Below are 26,256 nucleotides of genomic sequence, written 5' to 3'. Positions count from 1 at the left end.
TCTTCGAACTGACGTACCGACCTAATTTTTCGAGCTTCCGAACTGTTTTGTCTTTCTCCATTGCCTCTGCCAGGCACGTAAGTGTGAATTGCAGAGTAATCATGTAAATGTAGATGATGATGTCTCCTCCGTCCATCTACAGGGATATAAAAACACTTTTCCGTATATACTTCTATTAAAAGGGAAATATAATTTTCGTTCCGACTGATCTGAAGGAATGAATAAGGTTCATGTAATAATGTTGGTGTTTAACGGTGTGAATAATGTCGACTTTTCTAATATCGATTACTCGCAGAATAGTTGCATCAATCGAAGTTGGATAGTGGTCGTCATGGAAATGGTTGTAAACATTTGATTTGGAGGTTATGTTGTGTGCTACTTAGTAACATTGTGTTTGTGAAGTCATTAACGCATTTAATTGCATGAACATTTCAAATTATGTTTGTCGCCTATTCCGACTGGAATTGACAAGTCAGCTGTTGATGTGAATCGTGGAGACACAGTAGAAGTGGAAGATAGCGAACATTCAGAGCCGTGTTTGAAGTTTTGCATGCAACAAAATGGTGAAGCTACATGTCAAACGTCGAGACGACAGTCAGTTTCTTTATGAGACCACAGTCACGGCGTCAGTGAAAGATGTCACTCAAGACATCGCAGCAATTTTTAATGGAAGGCTGAAGATAAGTAGAATTTGTGATGGTAAGCCATTGACTTTTTTCCTCCACCAGTATTTTGAGTGTGATGTATGAATAACTATTGTAGGAGATAACGATACGTTTCCAAAAGGTACGGTAGGTTGTAGGGACTCTTGAACAATTGTTATTTTCGCGATTTTGTTAGAATTTGAACGATGCAGATTGTACATAATTTTAGTCGTAATATTGAGGACAATTAATTACCAGATAATTTTCTTAAGAATGAATTGTGAGTTCTGCACAATCTAGTTTATAATAGTAATATTACAAAAGAACCGAAGCAAATCCAGTTATGATTGTATCGCTTTATTGAGGACGCTAGTGATTTAGCTTTTTTTATTCCAGCAATAAACTTTATTTTTTGTGAAGGCTCATTAATATACAATTATATAAAAGGAACTGTTGCTTATTTAGCCCTATTTACATGTTTTGAACATTCGGGACTTTGTTGTTTCTTTGTTTTGGAATCAGCAGATTTTAACCCTTTGTTGTAATCTCCTAGTTTTGGTTCACTTTATTGCCCAGATTTACCCTATACATATGCTAGATTTGTGGCATTCAGATTGGTTGCCACTTTATCAATATATATTAGGTACCCGTAAATTTTTGCTTACCTACACATACACATCAGTCTTGCGCATAGGATAAAAATAGTGTGAACGCTTCAGCTGATTTATGTTGGTAGTGTCAGTAACAAATACATTGGCTTAATAATGTAAGTAGACCCATAACGAATTAGTTCTCCAGACAAGCATGATTTACTTCCTATTAATTGACTATTTTAAACTCCTTTTTCCTCAATTATGTCTGTGTACTGTTTCTTTTTATATGTACAAATAAAAATTGATTGCACTCCCCCACCAAGTTTCTGGAAAACAAAGTGCCCTTAAGAACATGGGTCAGTAAAAGTTATTTAATTTCCAGCAGCATCAAAAACATCTTACGTGACTCTCATGTCCACATAATTTTTCAGTTTTCTGGATTGATGTTCAATTAAATGTTAGTTTTTAAGTATAAGGTTATTGTAGACTTTTTAATGCCGGACTCGTAACTTCATGCTATGTTCAATCTTATAATGTTCACTACAGTAAATATTGGATCTTTCAGAAATGGAAGAGTTAGCTAAGCATGGAACATTGCTCCCTCCAAACATTTTGGGATTAACAGATGAGCAAGTTGAAGAACTGAAACTTGTTGATGAATGGGGTGAAAAATGCATTCCAAGTGGAGGCTGGACATTCAATAAAGATCCCATAGGTCGTAGAAATGGGAGACAGCCAAACGAAAAGATGCAGGAAATCATTGCTAAAACAGTTCAGGAAGCTAAAGCTATGGTGTCAAAGGTATGACAGTGTTTCTGATACACATGAGCTCCTTTTCTGTGATTCCATTATACCATGTTTTCTTTCCAGATTTTTTAAATAATTCTGAACTTCAGTTTTCAAACTGATGCATTTTATTTTTTATTTATTTTTTCCTTGCTACTGGCTCATAGTTTTGAAATGGTCCACGTGGAGGATCAGTTGAAACTGTGATTAAACCCATAAATACTTATGTAGAGTTACTATAATTTTGTCATTTTTCTTCACTTCCTCCTAATTGTTTTCCTGCAGATGCCTGTGTGAGATAGTTTAAGAAACTGATGGAGCTGTGACTTTATTTTCTGGTGTTAGCTAAAATATTGTCTGTGTCACTAAAATGTAGGCTAGTAACTGTGACATCCTGAGGTGTAGGTTGATATGGCTTAATGGAGGGGGGTTCTTACTGCTCACAACGTATGATGGTAGGTGTAAAATGAAGCTTTTATGGCCAGTGACTGTGACTAGTGTATGCAAAATTCTGTCTTGGTGATGCCAGTGAGAAAGTAAAGACATTGACACATGAGCTGCTTTTATGAAATTGTGTCAAGGGAACATCCAAATTTAATGCTCCTACCCAATTAACAGTTCAGTACCTCATTCCTTATTTCATAAACCACTGTAGAAAGATTGGAATTTAACAATTTGAGTGTCACATGGTATCAGTGTGGGCTCTCAGGGCTCACTGCCACCTATGCCACATTAATCCGCTTTCGACATATTAGGCCTCATACCCTTGCTGTGACATCACATATGTCATTTACCACTGTGTTTGCACCAATATAGCATGGAACTGTGGTAGCCCCCATGCATTATAGGTTCAGTGTGGCAACACATTGCCTGTAGCTCATTGCAGTTATTCAGACTCACAACAGATTTCAAGCAGTTTGTTTAATGTTTATGAAGCACTTCTTACTCGTGCAAAAAACAAGCAAATGAAATCCACAGGAATCAGTACGAACGCGCACATAGCTCCAAACACCAATTTAATTCGACCTGTGTGGCTAAAAGGAATCCACATTACCACAAACCAAAACTCACCCATACAATTAATATCAGAAACCTAATCTCAACGAATGTAAGTAAAACAAAATTCCACAGTACCTACCAATGACAATCCAATATAATTGCCAACAACACAACACAAAATTGATAAAATAATGCATTAGCTAACACAATTTCGATAGACAAGAAACAACAATAAAAATATAAAACCATAAAAACATACTGAATTACCAACCAGAGTGAGATAATACATAGATCTAGCCATCTAGCGGTAGCAAAAATAACACATCATAAACATATCTCTTGAATGGCCACCCTAGACTTATCAAACTAGGAACCCCTCAGGATAAAACTCCATATGTTGCTCCGTTGATGAGGCCACATGTTCCCTGGTCTGACATACGGCAACTCTGGTCAATTTCTCACCTACTCATCAAACTTAACACTTCCCATACTCGGCAAGTAAACCAAGTAACAGTAGGAATTTAATCATGGTTAACATGTTGTTCTCCTTTGTGGCATACAGTGACTTACTCATGAATTTCATAGTCATAACCATAACTAACAAAAAATGAAAGTGACATTAACTCTTCAACCATAAACGACCCACTGCACTGAAAATTCCAGACACGAAAATGAATCATTTGGCTATTACTACCAACACCAAAATAACTAATTAACAAATTTTCACACACTCTTCCAATATTGCTGTGCAAGCAGTAGAGAAGAAGTCCAGTGAATTATCAACAGCACTCATAAACATTTAGAAACATATAGATCCTATACCAGAGAGCACAACTGCATACTCCAATGTGCCCTCTGCAAACATGATCCATTTCAAATGTACCGCAGCCCCATAAAGTCATGCTACACAACACAGTTCCATGATGGGTTAAAGCAGATAGGTGGTACCACAAACTTTGGTTGGTGCTCAACTATATACACCCTTTCGTTCAAGGAATATGACAAACCTTAATGGAATAACTTAGAGAATAATGAAAAGACACAGCACCTTCAAGCACTGAAGCTGTAACACTTAATCATACCTGTCAAATTTTCAGAAAATTGGATGAGGGGAGACACTAATATCACAAGGTGTTGCTTACGGGGCAAGCCTGTTTTTATATTTGACACAGTGTAGTTAGGCTTCATCCATATGGTGAGATAGTTCATAACGATGACTTTTGGAATTTTTGAGATTCTTGGGTGAACATACCAGGACAAAAATATTCTGCCTGGTATGCAAGATGTATGAGACAAGTGAAACACCGTCAGACTTCAAGAACAATGTTATAATCCCAGTTCAACAGAAGGAAGGTGCTGACTGATGTGAATATTACTGAACAATCAGTTTAATAAGTCATAACTGAAAATGACAGAAATTGTTTTCAAAAGGATGGAAAAACCAGTAAAAGTCAGCCTCTGTGAAGATCAGTTCAGATTCCAGAGAAATATTGCAATGGATGAGGGAATACTGACTCAATGGCTTATCTTAAGTGGGTACTACTAGAGATCAGAAATGGAGAAAGCGCATGCTTATGGCGACTGATGACCTCAGAAGTCGCATAGTACTCAGAGCCACATGCTTAATATAGGGGGCTGCATACACTAGAAATCAAGACACCACTGCTACATCAATGCTACACTGCCTTCCTTTCTTTGTGCTGTAGTTCTGCGAGTGTGACGAGTCAGAGAAGTTGGCACTAAGGACGCTTTCTGCTCATTGACTCATTCTCTCTCATTAAAACGTGCAGCAGTGTAAGGCTAATCGTGACGTAGTATAAAAGTTGTATGCACGATCTTCTTCTTGTAAAGTAGCATTGACAAGGCAAAATAACCAATTGCTATGATTGGATGGTCTCTAATAAAGCTGTGTTTGTGAGACTGTGGACGGTGTAAGATGAAATGTAAGTGATGCAGTGTATACAATTGCAAATGTGCCCCATCAGAGGAAGAGTTATGTCTGGAATAAATTTGATGCTGTAGTTCGCACTCCATGTGAAAAACATAAAAAATTCCTCAATTGTAGACTGGTTGCAATCTTGTTTATTCCATCTTCACCATAAGAAAACATCGTTCTCGTAGCAGTTACAGTCACTGACAGAGTAATAGCTGCAAAAAACAACTGCGGCCTCCATGTGGAAAATGATGTATAAGTGTAAAATCAAACGATGGAAAATCCAAGATGGGATAATGACAATATTATGTAGAGGATAGATTGCTACTCAGCGTATAGTGGAGATGTTGAGTCGCAAACAAGCACAACAAAAAGACTGATAAATAAGTAAGCTTTCAGCCAAAAGGCCTTCTTCCAAATAAGACAAAACACACATATTCACGCAAATGCAATGCACACACACATGACCACTATCTCTAGCCTTATCAGCCAGAGACAGTATTCATGTGTTTGAGTTGTTTGCGTGAATGTGTTTGTGTGTTTTGTCCTGTTCAGAAGAAGGCTTCCTTGTTTAGCAATCTCTTTGTTATGACTGTCTGTGACTCAAAATCTCCACTATATGGTGAATAGCAATCTGTCCTTTTCTAAATATTATATAGATGTAAAATTAGATATAAGTAATCTTATATGAACAAGTAGTACTCATAATTCAGTACAGTAATAACATAATCCATTGACAGCTATGTGAAAACAACGTGTACTTAATAAATTGGAAATTGATTGACCTATTGGAAATTTTGCATATGAATGAACAATGGCGTTACCATCTCATTCCCCCCCCCCTCCCCCCTTCCTTTTTTTCCCTTCCTCCTATGAACATCTTGTGTGTATTGTGTAGTGGGACTGTGTGCACTGGTCTGCATTTCCAAATCTGTATGTCTGAGGCAATGCTGAAGTGATGTGTACCATGGGTGCATTTTGTAATATGGGCTTTAGAAATATTGGAGAAAGGCAAACTTACATTTATAGAATTTGCGCAGGATGGAGCCAGCTGTGTCAATCATGACTTGTGTTTACGTGAGGGACACCTGTCACAGGTACTTGGTTTCGGGAGCTATTTTTTGTTTATACTATTGGCTGGTTTCATTTGTGAAGAAGGCCTTTTGGCGAAAAAGTTTCTAGCTGCATGTGGAGGGTCGAGTCAGAGCTAGCACTTCGCAGGATTTTTCAGAGAGAACTGATTATTGTCCTCTGGTTTGGAACTTAATGGAAGGCTTAAAACCAGAGGCTCAGACAATTCTGCACAATCGTGGACACTGATTTCTACTCTGCAATTAGGTGACAAACTACAGGACTCGTGTGAATGAGTTAGATGTGCACTACATGCAGGCAGTGTCACATGGATAGGAGAATATGTATGGTTTTTCTGGGATAGATAAATTCCTCCTTATGTCCTGTCAGTGATGATCTGATTTCAGAGAAGGAAGAATATTAGTGTTATTAATTACAGAAAGTAACAGCTGCCATGGCATATTGGGAAAATTTGTTATGGAGGGGGTGGGGAATTGCAAATTGCGGAGAGAGACCAGGTCTGACTGCAGTAAGCAAGTTCTGTTGGAAGTATGTTGCAATGTTTATGCAAAGAACAAGAGGCTCGCTCAGAATAGACTAGCATGGTGAGCTGCGTGCAACTAGACATTGAACTGAACACCTCAATGGAGTGGCATTAATATTTATGCTGTCTGAGCAAGATTGCGGAATGTGTATAGTTGAGTTTTTTTTTTTTAATTACTAAATTGTACACTTTTGGTAAATTAATTGATCCCTCAAATAAAGCACAAACATAGGAACCTTTAAAAATTTATCCAGTAGAGGGCAAGATCCTAAAACTGCCATTCTTGGTATTACTGATCCATTGATTCCAAAAAATGTGTCATACTCCATGAACTAAATTTGACAGGAAGTACACAAAACTTACTCTATTTCAAATGAATAAGAGATATCACCTTAAAAATTTTAGTGTAGATTACATTGATACCTAAACAATAAGAAAATTTCAGAAGTGTGGGCAAATTACAGCTTTTTATGTTGTTAATATGAATATGGGTACTTTTTTTAATTTGATGATTTGAAATCGCATCCTCATATAATTAAATTCAGAGTAACCAACAAATAATGATAAAAAGGCAGAAATGTAGAAAATATTTACAAAAGAAAGTTATTCGCATTCCAGTGACATTAGGATGAAACTGAAAATTAAGAATTTAAATGGAACAGAGTGCCAGAATATTGTGAAAATCCTGTTAGGTATCATCAAAAACAATGAACAACAAATGCTACACCATACTCTTTGAATTGCTCGAAACTCTATTCTTCCCTTTGAGATATTCTTTTCTCTTGCATTCCATATATTTATGAAATCTTTCATTGTTTTGTTTGTTTCTGTTACATAAGTGCTCTTCCCATTGTTGTTTATAATCTTCACTCCCACATTGGTTGAATCTAAACAATGGGTAGAACAAAGATAACCACTCTGTTTATAGCTGAGGTGGTGTGTGGTATGCTTGTACAAAATTAAGAGTGATTTGTTGCTAAGTTTTTGGACTGTCCTTCTTCGAAGCTGGGGAACACGTACTCACAAAGCTATGTGTTTTTGGAACAGCAGCCTGACTGAGGTGACACATTATGAACATAGTGGGTGTAAACTGCTCCTTCTGTGTTTTTGCTTCTGCTCTTCCTCTTAACCTAGACATACGTCACTGTATACTGCACGAGACCTCTATTGTCCATGTCAGTGTGAGCTCACTCATGTCGTTCTCATGTCCCATTGCCTTGCTTTCCTCTCCTACCCCTTCCCTTTCTTTCCTGCACCCCTTCCATCTCTTCCCCTGTGAAACTAAAACATCGTTTTATTTAATGGTATCATTACTCTGTGAATTTTCTTACTGTGTCTGCAAAAGAAGATTAGTAACCATTTGTGCGTGTGTCATGGCGGGGCGGGGAGGGGGGGGGAGGGGGGGGATGTGATGAAGAAGACGAAAAATTTCATGTTTCTTTTATGTAAGGTGATTTTCGTAACTATCAGTACAGAAAGAAATAAAAAAAAGCATAGAGGAAAGTGTGGTGGGGTTGTATGGTAGTTTTTATTTTTTATCGTCAAGTAATAAAATTTTGGAAGAAGAACTGGTTTTACTTGGGATGGATCTCAGTGCGAATCATTGTGCCTATAATGGGAAGAATGAATTGAAGATATATTAGCAAAAAAACCCCAGACAGTCTGTTATGAGACGATTCTTTACACAGTCTCATGATCACAGTATTTCATGTCTGTCTTTGCTTGTTTCCCTTCAAAACTAAGCTAATGTTGTACCATTAAGTACTGGATGTAAATCTCATCTGTTGCCAGGAATTTTTTGCTCTAATAATGATCTGGATCTGTTATGTTGTCCTCTTCCTTCTTCTTTAGGATGACATTGAAATATGTGTGAATTGTAATTGGGATGAAGTGCAGAGTTAAATATGTGGAGAAAGTAAATAAAGAGTGATTTGAACTATTAAAGAATCTGGAGAATGGAGGAAGCCAGAAAGAATTGTTAGATGCTTTTGTTTGGGGAAACTTACAAGTGAAGCTTCAAAACTAATGAAAGGACTAAATAAGAAATGAATTGGTCTCGTAAGACTTTGAGTCAGTTACTACACTACACTGTTTGTAATAAGCCCTCTGAAGAAAGGTGAATGTATGTCATGAGCATTATAAAAGCTAGCACTCTGTGTTTTAAAGAATGTCATAACAAATTATGTTTTCGTTCTGCCAGTTGGGTTATGTGTTACATTGGTTGAATATGGGGCACCACAAACAGATCAGTGGAAGGTAGTGGTAAAGAGGTTCATTAGGATCTTGAAATAATCTGAGTCACCACTATTGTGATTTTGTGAAAACTCTGGAAGATAAATGAGTTCAATATCATTAAAGACAATGTATGATATTGTATGATAGAGATCTTACATGAAGGTGGGTGTCGATCTTGTATATGTTGGAGCAATAAAAAGCATGAGAAGAGAAGCAGTGAACTATATTCAAGTGCACATAATAAATCTGTGATTATAGATTCACTGTATTTTGCTTACATTAATTATCTCATTGAATGCATGAAAAATGGCCATGAGAGTCATGAAAGTAATAGATTCTCATATTTCTAAGTATTTCTGTATGCTTAATAGATGTTCTTCAGTTGAAGTTATTTTCAGAAATATTATTTTACATTTGTTTTATGGTCTTCCATTTCAGAAACTAGTCCAACAGGATATCTGTTTAACACTGAAGATTGTTCAACGTGCAGTAGACATCTTGAGAGGTGCAATGATGATTGTGTATCCTATGAACCTTCCTCCACATGACACGATTCGCCTCGAACTGGAAAACAACGAGGACCTCTCAGGAACACAGGCATCACGAGAGGTTAATTTCTTGTCATATTTCATTTTAGGAACTTAGCAGTAACTTTATGTAAGCTTGTTATGTACAGGTTATATACACTCCTGGAAATTGAAATAAGAACACCGTGAATTCATTGTCCCAGGAAGGGGAAACTTTATTGACACATTCCTGGGGTCAGATACATCACATGATCACACTGACAGAACCACAGGCACATAGACACAGGCAACAGAGCATGCACAATGTCGGCACTAGTACAGTGTATATCCACCTTTCGCAGCAATGCAGGCTGCTATTCTCCCATGGAGACGATCGTAGAGATGCTGGATGTAGTCCTGTGGAACGGCTTGCCATGCCATTTCCACCTGGCGCCTCAGTTGGACCAGCGTTCGTGCTGGACGTGCAGACAGCGTGAGACGACGCTTCATCCAGTCCCAAACATGCTCAATGGGGGACAGATCCGGAGATCTTGCTGGCCAGGGTAGTTGACTTACACCTTCTAGAGCACGTTGGGTGGCACGGGATACATGCGGACGTGCATTGTCCTGTTGGAACAGCAAGTTCCCTTGCCGGTCTAGGAATGGTAGAACGATGGGTTCGATGACGGTTTGGATGTACCGTGCACTATTCAGTGTCCCCTCGACGATCACCAGTGGTGTACGGCCAGTGTAGGAGATCGCTCCCCACACCATGATGCCGGGTGTTGGCCCTGTGTGCCTCGGTCGTATGCAGTCCTGATTGTGGCGCTCACCTGCACGGCGCCAAACACGCATACGACCATCATTGGCACCAAGGCAGAAGCGACTCTCATCGCTGAAGACGACACGTCTCCATTCGTCCCTCCATTCACGCCTGTCGCGACACCACTGGAGGTGGGCTGCACGATGTTGGGGCGTGAGCGGAAGACGGCCTAACGGTGTGCGGGACCGTAGCCCAGCTTCATGGAGACGGTTGCGAATGGTCCTCGCCGATACCCCAGGAGCAACAGTGTCCCTAATTTGCTGGGAAGTGGCGGTGCGGTCCCCTACGGCACTGCGTAGGATCCTACGGTCTTGGCGTTCATCTGTGCGTCGCTGCGGTCCGGTCCCAGGTCGACGGGCACGTGCACCTTCCGCCGACCACTGGCGACAACATCGATGTACTGTGGAGACCTCACGCCCCACGTGTTGAGCAATTCGGCGGTACGTCCACCCGGCCTCCCGCATGCCCACTATACGCCCTCGCTCAAAGTCCGTCAACTGCTCATACGGTTCACGTCCACGCTGTCGCGGCATGCTACCAGTGTTAAAGACTGCGATGGAGCTCCGTATGCCACGGCAAACTGGCTGACACTGACGGCGGCGGTGCACAAATGCTGCGCAGCTAGCGCCATTCGACGGCCAACACCGCGGTTCCTGGTGTGTCCGCTGTGCCGTGCGTGTGATCATTGCTCGTACAGCCCTCTCGCAGTGTCCGGAGCAAGTATGGTGGGTCTGACACACCGGTGTCAATGTGTTCTTTTTTCCATTTCCAGGAGTGTATAAAGAGCACTTTCAATGCTTAATATGTTGCATGGGACAGCAAACTAGTCATTTTTTAAATGAGGGAGCCTCTGTCTAAAAATCCATTTGTTTAGAACTATTGATGTTTGAACAAGGGTGACTTAAAAAAAATATATAGTGTTTGGGACCCTAATTAGTGATGCAACATATTAGCCGTCGATGTTTAGGGATGTGTTACAAGCGATTTTGAGAAAGAGTAGCTTGTTATTGCTCAGCACCTGGGAATATGCATCTCAGTAATGGCAGAGCTTGTTTCCTGTATGTGTGCTACTGTCCTGAGCATCTATGGTAATTGGCTGAAGGACTGTGAAACCACAAATAGGTGACAAGGTGTTGGTCATTCACACCTTCTCACAGAATGTGATGATCAGATTCTTGCTCCCTTTTGTAAAGCAAGATAGCCTATAAACTGTGGTAGATGGGGTGACAGAGTACAGTGCTGGTGCATCCACAAGGGTTCCGGACCTCACTGCCCAGCACACTTTGTTCTGGGGGCTCCGTAGCAGACAACCGCTGCCTGTTTCCATGTTGACCTTATGACATGGTTACTTAGGTTTTTGGTGCACATGACATCATCAACATTGGTTGTTTCAGTAACATTTCTTGGTACACTAGGTTGATGTTCATGTCTGGATATGCTGTCATCCAAGTGAATGGCACCTCAGAATATGCAACATTCTGTGGACTCAGTCAGTTGGGGAAATTATTCACCTGGCCTTCCATCGGACTTTAGGTAGTAATTGAAGGCACCATGAGGGCTGTGAATGATTCCAGACTACCTGCATACCTTCATGGTTGACATCTTCCGCAAAGGCAATAGCATCTTCCACTGAGATAGTTGTCTGTATCACATGACCAAAATCATGTTACAGTCTATGAGTAGCATGATAGTGAAACCATCTTGACTACCGAAGCTTCCTGATCTGTGTCCAGTGGAACACATCCCGGACTCTATTGATGCCCAGCTCCACTCCGACAAAGCACCAGCCTGTGAATTATTAGAATTGTGTGAGCTGTAGCTAGGCATCCGGTGCTACATATCTCCAGCAGCTTACCAAGAACTTTTTGAATCCATGCCATGCAGAATTGCTGCTGTAGTGTGTTCCAGAGATGGACCAACACATCATTAAACAGTTGGTCATGATGTTTTGGCTCATCAGTGTACATTAGAACAGAGCTTCGAAATGTTGACCTCCAAATTGACTGCAAAGTGGTCAACTGCAGCATGTATACTTACGCAGATAAATACATCTGTGTGTTCAGGATCACTGATTTGTATGAAAAGGTCCTTCCATGGTGTTACAGAAGTAGTAGACATGATAGTTTTCAGAGTAACCCACAGAAAAGCAGCAAGAGATCTATTATCAGGTAATCAAGGAACAGGCTTTCCTGTACCAATCCGTTGACTGGGGTATGCAATATCCAGGTGGTTTCACACTTTTGTATAAAAATGAGCTGGATATCCATCGGTTTTTGACTGCATTACTCAATGAACCAGTAGTGACACTTCATCAAATAAGGTAGGAAGAACACATGAGAAAAATTAGGTACACTGCCCCTGTTATTTTGGCATTAGATACATACTTTCACACCTCTAACAACTTGCACACAAGTAGTTTCATCTGCCCACACTTAAGGGCTGTGCAAGTTCACAATGCCATTTCATGTGAATATGTTTTCATTAGTGAATACCATCAAAACCTGGAATTGTGACCAATGCTGTAACTAACTATGCACAAACCATACTCATCATGAGTAGTCCTCCACTACTATTGCCTGGACTTTCTGCATATGATATGGGCATACAGTAGTCCTTTTGTTCCACTCACTAGCAGGGTCTGTGCCCAATGCATGTGCCACTTGGCGAATACTGGCAGACAGCTCCTGTATTAAGTGTTCCAAAACATCCTAAAGGAAAAATATTTGAACTAAGCACAACGTACTAGGTGTTGGAGGTGTTTGTTTTATACTCTCTGTATAGTAGGAATGTTAATTGCCTGCTATGTATTAATGGCAGTTATCTGAATTGTTTTTGTCATGCAGGTTATAGATGCAGCATTGGCTCAGCTTTGGAGCTGTGGTCGTGCAATGCAACTAGAACATAAACTTTCAGAATATGTTGGTAAAAATGAAAAATGCAAAGTGATTGTTAAACTGCAGAAGAAAACAGAAGGAGCACCAGCTAGAGAACCTGTATTTTCTGAGGAAGAAAGAAAGCAGATGATGCTTCATGCGTACCGGAGGCAGGAAGAACTAAAAAAGCTTGAGTATGTGAATCCTTGTTACTAACTTACCTACTGTAAGTTGTGCAGTGAAAAATTTATTTTGCTTTCCTTTGGTTCTGTGCGTGATAACAATGCAGAGACTGTGTCACTGTGTGTGTGTGTGTGTGTGTGTGTTAATCTCATAGGCAGACATTGTCTTTATCTGTAATTTCAGTTGCCCTTTTATTCAAATCTGAATATCAGAAAGGATACTGCAGGTGAATTCATTATTTTGGAATGTAACCACCATGACTGAGGCATTTACTGTGCAGTACTTTTACATAAGAATTTGTTTATATTAACCATATGATAGGTGAATATGGATTGGGGGGAAGAAATGAAAAAGGAAGCCGCCTTGTAGAATTTTGCACAGAGCATAACTTAATCATAGCTAACACTTGGTTCAAGAATCATAAAAGAAGGTTGTATACCTGGAAGAATCCTGGAGATACTAAAAGGTATCAGATAGATTATATAATGATAAGACAGAGATTTAGGAACCAGGTTTTAAATTGTAAGACATTTCCAGGGGCAGATGTGGATTCTGACCACAATCTATTGGTTATGAACTGCAGATTGAAACTGAAGAAACTGAAAAAAGGTGGGAATTTAATGAGATGGGACCTGGATAAACTGAAAGAACCAGAGGTTGTAGAGATTTTCAGGGAGAGCATAAGGGAACAATTGACAGGAATGGGGGAAAGAAATACAGTAGAAGAAGAATGGGTAGCTCTGAGGGATGAAGTAGTGAAGGCAGCAGACGATCAAGTAGGTGAAAAGACGAGGGCTAATAGAAATCCTTGGGTAACAGAAGAAATATTGAATTTAATTGATGAAAGGAGAAAATATAAAAATGCAGTGAATGAAGCAGGCAAAAAGGAATACAAACGTCTCAAAAATGAGATCGACAGAAAGTGCAAAATGGCTAAGCAGGGATGGCCGAGGACAAATGTAAGGATGTAGAGGCTTGTCTCACTAGGGGTAAGATAGATACTGCCTACAGCAAAATTAAAGAGACCTTTGGAGAGAAGAGAACCACTTGTATGAATATCAAGAGCTCAGATGGCAACCCAGTTCAAAGCAAAGAAGGGAAGGCAGAAAGGTGGAAGGAGTATATAGAGGGTTTATACAAGGGCGATGTACTTGAGGACAATATTATGGAAATGGAAGAGGATGTAAATGAAGATGAAATGGGAGATATGATACTGCGTGAAGAGTTTGACAGAGCACTGAAAGACCTGAGTCGAAACAAGGCCCCGGGAGTAGACAACATTCCATTAGAACTACTGGTGGCCTTGGGAGAGCCAGTCATGACAAAACTCTACCATCTGGTGAGCAAGATGTATGAGACAGGCGAAATACCCTCAGACTTCAAGAAGAATATAGTAATTCCAATCCCAAAGAAGGCAGGTGTTGACAGATGCGAAAATTATCGAACTATCGGTTTAGTAAGTCACGGCTGCAAAATACTAACGCGAATTCTTCTCGGGGAAGATCAGTTTGGATTCCGTAGAAATGTTGGAACACGTGAGGCAATACTAACTTTACGACTTATCTTAGAAGAAAGATTAAGAAAAGGCAAACCTACGTTTCTAGCGTTTGTAGACTTAGAGAAAGCTTTTGACAATGTTAACTGGAATACTCTCTTTCAAATTCTGAAGGTGGCAGGGGTAAAATACAGGGAGCGAAACGCTATTTACAATTTGTACAGAAAGCAGATGGCAGTTATAAGAGTCGAGGGGCATGAAAGGGAAGCAGTGGTTGGGAAAGGAGTGAGACAGGTTTGTAGCCTCTCCCCGATGTTATTCAATCTGTATATTGAGCAAGCAGTAAAGGAAACAAAAGAAAAATTCGGAGTAGGTATTAAAATTCATGGAGAAGAAATAAAAACTTTGAGGTTCGCCGATGACATTGTAATTCTGTCAGAGACAGCAAAGGACTTGGAAGAACAGTTGAACAGAATGGACAGTGTCTTGAAAAGAGGATATAAGATGAACATCAACAAAAGCAAAACGAGGATTATGGAATGTAGTCAAATTAAATTGGGTGATGCTGAGGGAATTAGATTAGGAAATGAGACACTTAAAGTAGTAAAGGAGTTTTGCTATTTAGGGAGTAAAATAACTGATGATGGTCGAAGTAGAGAGGATATGAAATGTTGACTGGCAATGGCAAGGAAATCGTTTCAGAAGAAGAGAAGTTTGTTAACATCGAGTATAGATTTAAGTGTCAGGAAGTCGTTTCTGAAAGTATTTGTATGGAGTGTAGCCATGTATGGAAGTGAAACATGGACGATAACTAGTTTGGACAAGAAGAGAATAGAAGCTTTCGAAATGTGGTGCTACAGAAGAATGCTGAAGATAAGGTGGGTAGATCACGTAACTAATGAGGAGGTATTGAATAGGATTGGGGAGAAGAGTTTGTGGCACAACTTGACTAGAAGAAGGGATCGGTTGGTAGGACATGTTTTGAGGCATCAAGGGATCACCAATTTAGTATTGGAGGGCAGCGTGGAGGGTAAAAATCGTAGAGGGAGACCAAGAGATGAATACACTAAGCAGATTCAGAAGGATGTAGGTTGCAGTAGGTACTAGGAGATGAAGAAGCTTGCACAGGATAGAGTAGCATGGAGAGCTGCATCAAACCAGTCTCAGGACTGAAGACCACAACAACAACCATATGATGGTGGAATATTAGTGAATATCAGTTACTCCTTGACAACTTTTTTTTTCAGTCCCCATCTCAAATTTTTTGCGGCTTACATGTGTTCGATTTTCAGGTCATCATCACATACCCATTCGTGTGGTACTTCTGAAACAACTAAACATGTAGCTGCTGGTCAGCTTCTGAATTCAAGAAACTGACCCGCAGTTTCTTGAGATACAGTGTTTCCTCCATTTTTAATGGTTTTCTATACTGTACTGAGACTGAATTGTAATATTAGTTTTGGTTATCCAGTATCTAACGATTGTACCATTAATCATATTGGACTTAGTCAGAATAATCCACAAATCAGAATATCTTTTCTTCTCGTAGCAATGATATAAAATAGTATGTTTCAATACTTTTTTCATTTATTTCCCAATTTCTGCAGTTTTGTTTTCACTTCTCAATGCAAAATACTGAAGATATTTCAAAGACAATTTATTTGCACTGTGTAAGAAGTTGTAGATGATTAGCAATCATTACTATGGTAAAGGGATTACACTCTCTTGAGTGCTGTCATTCCAGTCATTCATTTAGATGTATCTCATGTTTAATACTTCATTTCCGTTCAACTATCCTGTTATTTTGCAAAATCAGTTAAATTCTTCATAAATAAAAGCACTTACATACAAATTTAATTTTCATTTTGAACAATTCCCCTATGCTGTATGTTTGTTTTTCATCTCTTTAGAGGTAATGCTATTATCAATATTAATACACCCTAATATTACATCTTCATGAACCATTTACTCAGAAAAGTAGGAACTAACTTATTGCTTCACATTAATTACTTAATAAAATTCCATTGCTTTCATGCTTCAGCATTTTGATGATTATATTACTGTACATCAAGGCTGTTGACAATGCAGCTCCCATCTTTTTGTGGTTGCTAGCCACCACCTAATGTGTCGTGGTCACTGGCACGGCAGAGCTTTGTGCTAATTAAGTAAGATGAAAGATCTCATACATTTCACATGAAACAGAATAAGAAACACATTTTTGTGAATTTATTGGCATAAAAGTAATGTAAATACATTGAAGTATAAAATTATAAAATATTTAACAGCTTATCAGTGAGGATGGAAAGATGGTAGTGTTATTTCCATTATTATTTGTAACACCACAAGCTGCATGTTCAACTGTGGAAGAGAAGTGAAAATGGCACCCCAAGTAGATTACGATGAAAGCAGTCATAGCTCTGAAAGTTTTCAGTTTAGATTTAAAATAAAATTATTTTATTTGCTGTAATGTACTTTACTGTCTGGTCTGCAAAAAAACATCATGTAACTTTAATCTCCCTCATTCCACTGTTATTGTTTATACATTTTATGCACTTTCATAACTGCACCTTTCATTTATTTACAAATCATGCTAAGTGAACAAATAAACCCCATCAAGTTTATCGCGGGAATCAATTTACAAAATTTCCTGATTGTAATTGTAATGTCCATAACTACATGACCTGTTTACCAGGTATGTTACAGAGCCAGAGTGAGTCTTTAGTATTGCATATATTTTAGCAAAAATGAATCATATAATTCTTCATTAAATGGTCTGTTGTTTCACAAAATGTAAGAGCTCCCAGACTATGGCTAATAACTAATGCAAAAGTAGTAATATCAACTGCTTAACATGAAGTCCTGAGTTTATATATTTTTGTTTTAATAAAAATCCCTGGTTTACTGGGTCAAAACAAGAATAAACTGTTGAAAAATTACCTTGTTTGTATCTGTTCAGAACTGATAGTTGTGTGTTCAGCCACCAGAGAGCATCTCATGTGACATTTGTGGCCTGCAAGTTGGATGTTGGTTGCTGTAGTTGCCAGCAGATATCACCTTGACTGTGATTCATATTCTCAGTCCCTGTCCTGCATTGCTTAGGCAGTGCATTGGAAAATGGATAGCAGTAGTGATCCTGAGTTACACACTGAATTTAACAGCTGAGGAATGTGACTACTTTGTCAGAGACTGGAAGTGATGACAGTTAGTCAGATGATTTGGGCATCTGGTTGCCAATGGTATGAAACAAATACATCTGCCTGTGCTCAAGCCAGCTCCTCCAAGATTTCTATTCAAAGTAGTTCATTTGAAATCCAGATTGTCGCCCTATGTGGGTCATCCCAAAGTGAGTATGTGTGGTCTCTCATATACACTCCTGGAAATGGAAAAAAGAACACATTGACACCGGTGTGTCAGACCCACCATACTTGCTCTGGACACTGCGAGAGGGCTGTACAAGCAATGATCACATGCACGGCACAGCGGACACACCAGGAACCGCGGTGTTGGCCGTCGAATGGCGCTAGCTGCGCAGCATTTGTGCACCGCCGCCGTCAGTGTCAGCCAGTTTGCCGTGGCATACGGAGCTCCATCGCAGTCTTTAACACTGGTAGCATGCCGCGACAGCGTGGACGTGAACCGTATGTGCAGTTGACGGACTTTGAGCGAGGGCGTATAGTGGGCATGCGGGAGGCCGGGTGGACGTACAGCCGAATTGCTCAACACGTGGGGCGTGAGGTCTCCACAGTACATCGATGTTGTCGCCAGTGGTCGGCGGAAGGTGCACGTGCCCGTCGACCCGGGACCGGACCGCAGCGACGCACGGATGCACGCCAAGACCGTAGGATCCTACGCAGTGCCGTAGGGGACCGCACCGCCACTTCCCAGCAAATTAGGGACACTGTTGCTCCTGGGGTATCGGCGAGGACCATTCGCAACCGTCTCCATGAAGCTGGGCTACGGTCCCGCACACCGTTAGGCCGTCTTCCGCTCACGCCCCAACATCGTGCAGCCCGCCTCCAGTGGTGTCGCGACAGGCGTGAATGGAGGGACGAATGGAGACGTGTCGTCTTCAGCGATGAGAGTCGCTTCTGCCTTGGTGCCAATGATGGTCGTATGCGTGTTTGGCGCCGTGCAGGTGAGCGCCACAATCAGGACTGCATACGACCGAGGCACACAGGGCCAACACCCGGCATCATTGTGTGGGGAGCGATCTCCTACACTGGCCGAACACCACTGGTGATCGTCGAGGGGACACTGAATAGTGCACGGTACATCCAGACCGTCATCGAACCCATCGTTCTACCATTCCTAGACCGGCAAGGGAACTTGCTGTTCCAACAGGACAATGCACGTCCGCATGTATCCCGTGCCACCCAACGTGCTCTAGAAGGTGTAAGTCAACTACCCTGGCCAGCAAGATCTCCGGATCTGTCCCCCATTGAGCATGTTTGGGACTGGATGAAGCGTCGTCTCACGCGGTCTGCACGTCCAGCACGAACGCTGGTCCAACTGAGGCGCCAGGTGGAAATGGCATGGCAAGCCGTTCCACAGGACTACATCCAGCATCTCTACGATCGTCTCCATGGGAGAATAGCAGCCTGCATTGCTGCGAAAGGTGGATATACACTGTACTAGTGCCGACATTGTGCATGCTCTGTTGCCTGTGTCTATGTGCCTGTGGTTCTGTCAGTGTGATCATGTGATGTATCTGACCCCAGGAATGTGTCAATAAAGTTTCCCCTTCCTGGGACAATGAATTCACAGTGTTCTTATTTCAATTTCCAGGAGTGTATATAAAGTAAAAGGAAAGATATTACCAATGTTAAAATGTGAGGGTTTGTATTGCTTGTATTGCATCAGAGCATCGTGCTGAAGCCGAGCTGCCAATTGTATTGACAAGATGAACCACATGCCATGGTTAACTCAGGTCAGAATGAAACTAACAAAATCGCTTGTCAATAAATATCCTCACCTTGCTGTCAATAACTGCTATCTCTTTCCTCAACACACATACTTGTTGCTCAGAGAACTGGTAGGCCTATACATATAAATAAATAAAACAGTTCCTGCCTCAGTCACTTGTTTATTTTGCCACTGTGTGTTTCAATGGCTGACACCATAATCTTCAGGTGGAGAATTATTTACATAGCTAGTGTTGGTGAAGAGTACAGACATATTTTTTGGTGAAGAGTACAGACATCTTTTTAGTAGCAGACCATGGGGAGTGTATGTTATGTTGCGTCTTTTGAGGGATGGTAGAATCGAAAAAGTATGCGTACTGCTGCCCGATGTATGTCTTCTCCATTGCACATTACGTTTAGATTGTCACTCCAAAGACATTATGCATATTACAAATATGTAAGGTACTGTGCAGCCTTTGAGAAGAGACATGCATCCACCATTTTGTCATGCAAAACTAAAGAATGGGGTGATCGTTGCTTTTCAGAGGAGAAAGGTTAAGAGCAATTCGATAGAAGGACAAAAGAGTAGTGTCTTTTGTGACCACTATTTACAGTGCTGAAGTGAAAGCTGTAAACAAGAGACACAGAGTTGTTGAGGCCAATAGTAATTGTGGCATACAACACAATGAGTGAAGCAGCCATCATAGAGCAGTACCTAGCTAAGAACTGAGTGACTTGTAAGAAGACGGAAGCAGTATTACCAGAAAATCTTTTTTTCTTCACCCAAGTTACTTTGTACAAAGCATATGCTCTATTCAAAAAGGCAGGTAGTAAGAAATATCCTCTCAAGTTCTGTGTTATTGAGATAATTATTACAAACAACAATGAAAGGTGTTTGTTTCAAAAGCAGTTGGTCATCAGTCTTCACGCATGGATACCAAATGACAGGCTGGCTGACAGTTTTCATCCCCAGTTCTATCCACTGCAAAGAAATGACATCCACCAAGGAGTTGGCGATGCATAGCCATGTGCAGGATGTAGACGGAGGAAAAGGAGAGAAGAAATCAGTATGTTGTTGTGGAAACTATAATATCACCCTGTGCATTGTTCTCTGCTTTCACTTATCACACAGCCACAGACATTGAAAGCCATGGTTCACCTGATTAAAAAAAGGACTTTACGTTTCAGGAAACTGTAGCCATTTGACAGTAGATGAGTACACTCAAAAATTTATAACTTTTCCTCCACTCTCCACCCCAAAAAATGGACTAATAATTCCAAAAGCCAGTGTAATATTAGCTACTTTTCTATGGATTTATACTCAGTACTAAATATTTTATCTCCTAAAGGTAAGTAGTTGCCAGTACCTCTGATATAAATTGTTACTGATTTTGTGTGACATTGACACCAGCATTATTGCAATTTTTATTTAATGTAGGCATATCTTGTACTATAAAGTTATTTGTTTATTGAATGGAATGTTGTTTGAAAGTTACTATATGGATATGCACAGCTGCTGAACCAGAAATAACTTGACAAAGACTGATATTCATACAAATGTAAAATCACTATCTTCAGAGATGGATTGTGCAATCAGAAGAATGTGAAAGAAAAAAGTAAATTAAAAGAAAGGGCAAGCTGTACAGGTACTATAGGGAAGGATAAGTAGCATGTCCCTGAAGACATGTGCATACTGAAAGGGATTCAATAATGACAGTAGACTATCACTTGAGATTCAGATTCTAGTGTCCCATTAATGATAAGCTATTATAAATTGGGAGATGAGAGCCAAACTTAAGATAATTGCAAATGGAAATGATAGATACAGTGGCAGAGAATGAGGAACATACGGGATGGCCATTAACAGTCTGAAAAGCTTGTGAGGATGTTGCAGGATACATTGTATTGAGAAATACTTCTTAAAGAAAAAAATTAGATACGCTGCACAGTTTCCGAGTTAATTAGCAATGAAGTTAGCGAGTAAGGCCAACGCATCTGCAAAATCAACCGCCAGAGACGGTGTTACCAAACAAGTTCTTTGTTTGGTTTTCTAAAACCAAACAAGAAAGCAATACAAAAACTGGGCGTAGGATGGTAATAGGGATCAAACCCAAGCCAAGGATTGAGTATTATTATGCACTATGATATGAGAACTGCTAACACCAACTATATCGGGCGGCCATTTGAATTGTGCATGCACAACGGTCTGATTGGCTAATTTCAATTCTAATTAACTCTGAAACAGTGCAATGTATCAAATTAGTTCCTTAACAATTATTTCTCGTCGCATCCTACCCTGCAAACCCTTACAAGCTTCTCAGATGGTTTCTGACCACCCTGTATAGACAATAAACTAGAGAAGTACAGAAGGGAGTGAATGATGATGATCTGTAAGAGCAACATAAGCAATGCATGAATAGAAGAAAGGAATTAGGGAAATTGTGGAGAGGAGCGAAGAAACCCGAAGGCTTTCAGTAATGGTAGTTACCCCAGGCCCTACTTAATGACAGGAGCTTAATGATGTTGGAGTGCTGGTTCTCTCTCTAAAAGGAAAGTGAAGTTAGAATGTAATACTTCAGAAGTTTTTACCCATTTTTCCCAGGTAAGCAAAATGTTGCTCATCCAGATTACAATTCAAGTGCTTTACCCACTGCACCATTCTATTTGTCCGTCCCTAAGTTTTGGGAAGCTCTTATGATAGGAAGAGAGATTCAGATGCCCCAGCAATGAAACAAAAATCGGACACTTCCTATTACGATTCAAGCAAACATGTCGGCTGATCTGCACACTTGATCAGTTTTACAGTTGTGTGACTACTTCTAAGATATTAATAAATTTTGTGGGTACTGGGATGTTGGACTATATTGATAAAATACAAATACCTGTTACTGAGCAGAGACTGAACACCATTCCTCTTCCCCAAAAATAGTACTTCAAAACTGAAAACTTATTCAGTGTGTTTATACCTACTGCCACTTGCTTCATTGTAATTTATGTTTCAACACCAAACACTTCCACAATCCTGTTCTTTCCTTCGTTTTTCAAATTCTGTGCTATCTTTTCTGCCTATATTTATCGTTCAGTCTCGTTTACACTATGAATACACTTTCAAGTATATCTTTTGTTTTACCCTATTAATTACTAACAGGGCATTATAATTAATACTTCAGAATTTGAGGCCCTTATTCCAGGGCTTAACGTGATTTTTCTTCTCTCTTCATTGCACAATACACAGTCACCCTTCATTTCATTTTTCAATTCCTTGTGATTTTATGCTCCAAGTTCTCTTGATGAAAAAAGTTTGTAAGATTTTTGTGGGTATAGATTTGTGCTTTATGTGTTTGAGAGCCACACGACACCTGTTGTTGTTCTAGTAGGTGTTAAAGTAAAAGGCACAAGGCAAATGTTAAAGGGAGCAATGTTGTTATTGCAAAAATTGATAATGAGGTCACTTTACTCTCACATTTCTGTTATCTTCTAATATTTTGATAATTAAAGAAATATGGCATATACAGTTTTAATGAGTTAATAATTTATGTATTTTTAGTCATAATAGTTTAACTACATGGATGAGATACGTATCTTGTGGCTGAAGCTCCCTTTTTGTCTGCCTTTGCTTCCTAATGTATAATAAGGAAATGTGATTCTGCCTGGAGGAAACAGTTCTTGTTTTAAGGTACTAAAACAAGAAGCATTGTGTTGCAGGCATAACCACATTTCCATATTATATAGATGATATACATGTTTTACTTATGATAGGAATTGTGATTTATTGGTCTAAAAATACAGTAATATTTAAATACATATCTTTCTCCAGGGCTGTCGAGACAGAATATACAAGAGACAAAAGCATTATATTTCCTGGCGTGAAGCAGCGTGGGATTCAGCTGTAGCTATGACATGTACAGGTGGTCGGTTTACTGTTTTACGTAAAAACTGCGCTATACAGCAATTTAATTCAGAAACGGTTTGTATTTATATTGTCATAATGTGATATAAGATTGCATTTAAAATCATATAAGTTACTGAATTTGTCATTGCACAATACACAGTCACCAAACTTTATGTCTGAGATGGTACTTGTTTCTTGCAACTTGTATAGAAACCAGACTGCAGTTATTAAGAGTTGAAAAACGTGAAAGGGAAGCCATAGTGAGGAGGGAGTGAGGTGAGGTTGTAGCCTATCACTAATGTTATTTGATCTGTTCATTGAGCATGCTGTAGAGGAAGCAAGGGGAAATTTGGGAAGGCAATTTACGTTCAGGGAGAAGAAATGAAAACATTGTGTTTTTCCACTGATATTGTTATTCTGCCAGATATGGCAAAGGATTTCGAGGAGCAGTTGAACAAAATGGACAGTGTCTTGAAATGAGATAGTAAGATGAAATCAGTAGAAGTAAAACAATAGTCATCGAATGTAGTTGGAACAAATTAGGCAATGCTGATTGAATTAGTTTAGGAAATGGGACACTGAAAGTAGAAGGTGAGTTATTTTGGCGGCAAAGTAACTGATTATGGCCAAATAGGAAGGGTATAAAATGCAGACTGGCAGTAACAGGAAAATCATTTCTGAGAAAGAGAAATTTAACATATAAATTTAAGTGTTAGAAAATCTTTTCAGGGGGTATTTGTCTGGAGTGTAGCCTTGTGTGAAACTAAAACCTAGAATAAGCATTTGAAAATGTAACCTGGAACAATAGGTTTGCAAAATTAAAAAAAAAAAGATATGTATGCTGTAGGGCAATATGAGTAACATGTGATATGTACAGCTACTAAGAGGGAACAACATGAGGGTGCAAGGCAAGGATGTTGCCTTTCTCGTCTGCCATTCAACATCTACATACGAAAGGTTGAAAATATACCATAAATTTCAGAAGTTACAGCACATTCCTTTGCAGTTTCTGTGATGAAAGGCAACATAGGTTTCTGTTGCAGGTTTATGTAGAAAAGGCAATCCTTTCACAATATGTGTTGATCTTTTATTGCACTCTTTAGCCTTTCTGTGCAGTATATATTAGTAAATGTGAAGGTATATAGCTTTTAGAAAACTTATTTACAGTTATTTAGTTCCAGTTTCAAGCAAAAACTTTAATTTTACTATCCTGCTCTCAATAATTTGCTATTAATTTTGTCCCACTGAACTTCTTCTATAATTTTTGCAGTAAGGTGTGGTTAAAACACAAAAACACACTGTTTCAGAAAAAAATATACTAGTTTCACTAAACAGTTGTGAAAATAATGTTTATTTTGGATTAAAATTTGTGTTTGAAGCTGTGGACTCTAACCTGTCTTTAATTAATGGAAATGTGTACTTTACATCATTAATGTTATGTTGTTTTTTTTTTTTAGAAACTGAAGTTTGTGACAAGCTAACTACTCAGCACCCACGGTTCTCATGTTCTGGGATAACCAAAGCATCTGTATCCAACAGTTCAGTAGTTACAGAAACAGTTAATTTTTTTTGTTTGTATGTATGAAATATTTTACAGAAGTGCATATAAAGGATTGTATTTACTGCAACTCTGTGGACAAATATTATTTATATCCAGTGAATATAAATCTGTGTAAATCTCTTATGAAATCATACAACAAAAATACATAACTAACTTGTAACCAACTCCTTGCTTTCCAGTCCTTTGTTATTAAATTGTGACACAGGGCTGGCTGGTTCAAGTGTAATTGTGAAATAGTTTTCACGACCAAACTTTGGGTGCCAAGGGAAGCGTCTGGTTCTTTGTAACAAAACTGTGCATCAGTATTGTGCACTCTCTCTTCTGTTTTTATGCAAATAGTGGAAAGAGTGAAAGTAACTATTCTTCAAGCACGAAACAGAAACAAGATTGAAATCATTACTCATTGCTAAGTGTGGAGCTAACAGGGAGTGTAGGCATGCTTGTGTGTGTGTGTGTGTGTGTGTGTGTGTGTGTGTGTGTGTGTGTGTGTGTGTTAATTTAGTGGGTTGGAAGAATTGTGTGCTAGCTTAGGTATATTATCATCTTGATATGTAGTGAAGATGGATTTTTTTTAGTATGCAGCTTAGAGAGTTAATCTACATCAATTTTATATAATGCAGTTATGTCTGGGAAATTGCAATCAAACAGAACAATTAAAGTAATGTACTTAAGTGTGTCATTTGCAACCAGTGTGGAAGAATCAGGAATGGCAATGGAAACGTTATTAACATACACAAATCAGCCAGAACATTATGACCAGCAACCTAATATCGATATAAATCCATCCAGGCAACAGCAATGTCACCTGGCGAGGAATGACTGCTAGTCAGACAAACGCACAGTGCATGTAGTATCAGTGACAGTGCTGTCTGTGTGTAGAATGGGGAATGCACACAATCTAGCTGACTTTGACCAAGAGTGGGTTGTTATGGCGTGGAGGCTTGGCACGAGCATTTTGGAAGCTGCATTGCTTGTGAGTGTTTGAGGACTGCTGTGGTGAGTGTCTTCAATACATGGCGAAACCAAGGTGAAACCACATCCAGACATTGTGGGGTTGGGTGGCCACCCCTCATTACAGATGTCTGAAATTCTAGCTTGGAAGACTGGTAAAACAGGACTAGTGGTGAACTGTTCTGGATTGACATCAGACTTTAATGCTGGGTAAAGTAAAAGTGTGTCTTGACACAAAGTGCACCGGACATTCCTAACAATGGGCC

General features: G+C 39.5%; 1 protein-coding gene across 2 annotated transcripts; it reads left to right on the top strand.

Moving 5' to 3' along the window:
* Positions 1-241: 241 nt before the first annotated feature.
* On the top strand, positions 242-25,203 carry LOC126234773 (cilia- and flagella-associated protein 298-A). 2 transcript variants are annotated; one of them, XM_049943523.1, is made up of 6 exons: positions 242-699; positions 1,803-2,038; positions 9,244-9,414; positions 12,978-13,201; positions 23,404-23,494; positions 24,936-25,203. In XM_049943523.1, the coding sequence occupies exons 1-5, from the start codon at positions 561-563 to the stop codon at positions 23,477-23,479; spliced, it is 846 nt and encodes a 281-aa protein (XP_049799480.1). In that variant the 5' UTR covers positions 242-560; the 3' UTR covers positions 23,480-23,494; positions 24,936-25,203. The 2 variants fall into 2 exon arrangements, 1 of the variants encoding a protein (XP_049799480.1); XR_007544771.1 differs by having other exon boundaries at positions 245-699; positions 23,404-23,553.
* The last annotated feature ends 1,053 nt before the right edge of the window (positions 25,204-26,256 follow it).

Source organism: Schistocerca nitens, chromosome 2, assembly GCF_023898315.1.
Source record: "Schistocerca nitens isolate TAMUIC-IGC-003100 chromosome 2, iqSchNite1.1, whole genome shotgun sequence".
Classification (NCBI taxonomy): Eukaryota; Metazoa; Arthropoda; class Insecta; order Orthoptera; family Acrididae; genus Schistocerca; species Schistocerca nitens.
The sequence above is the reverse complement of the archived record's forward strand: the minus strand, read 5'-3'. Positions and strand labels throughout refer to the sequence as shown.

What these genes read in the sequence shown, in the direction of transcription:
- LOC126234773 (XM_049943523.1), top strand. Translation starts at nt 561, where the DNA reads ATGGTGAAGCTACATGTCAAACGTCGAGACGACAGTCAGTTTCTTTAT. An exon ending in GAACACAGGCATCACGAGAG is followed by an intron (nt 9,415 to 12,977) that starts GTTAATTTCTTG and finishes TTTGTCATGCAG; the next exon opens with GTTATAGATGCAGCATTGGC. An exon ending in GAAGAACTAAAAAAGCTTGA is followed by an intron (nt 13,202 to 23,403) that starts GTATGTGAATCC and finishes ATCTTTCTCCAG; the next exon opens with GGCTGTCGAGACAGAATATA.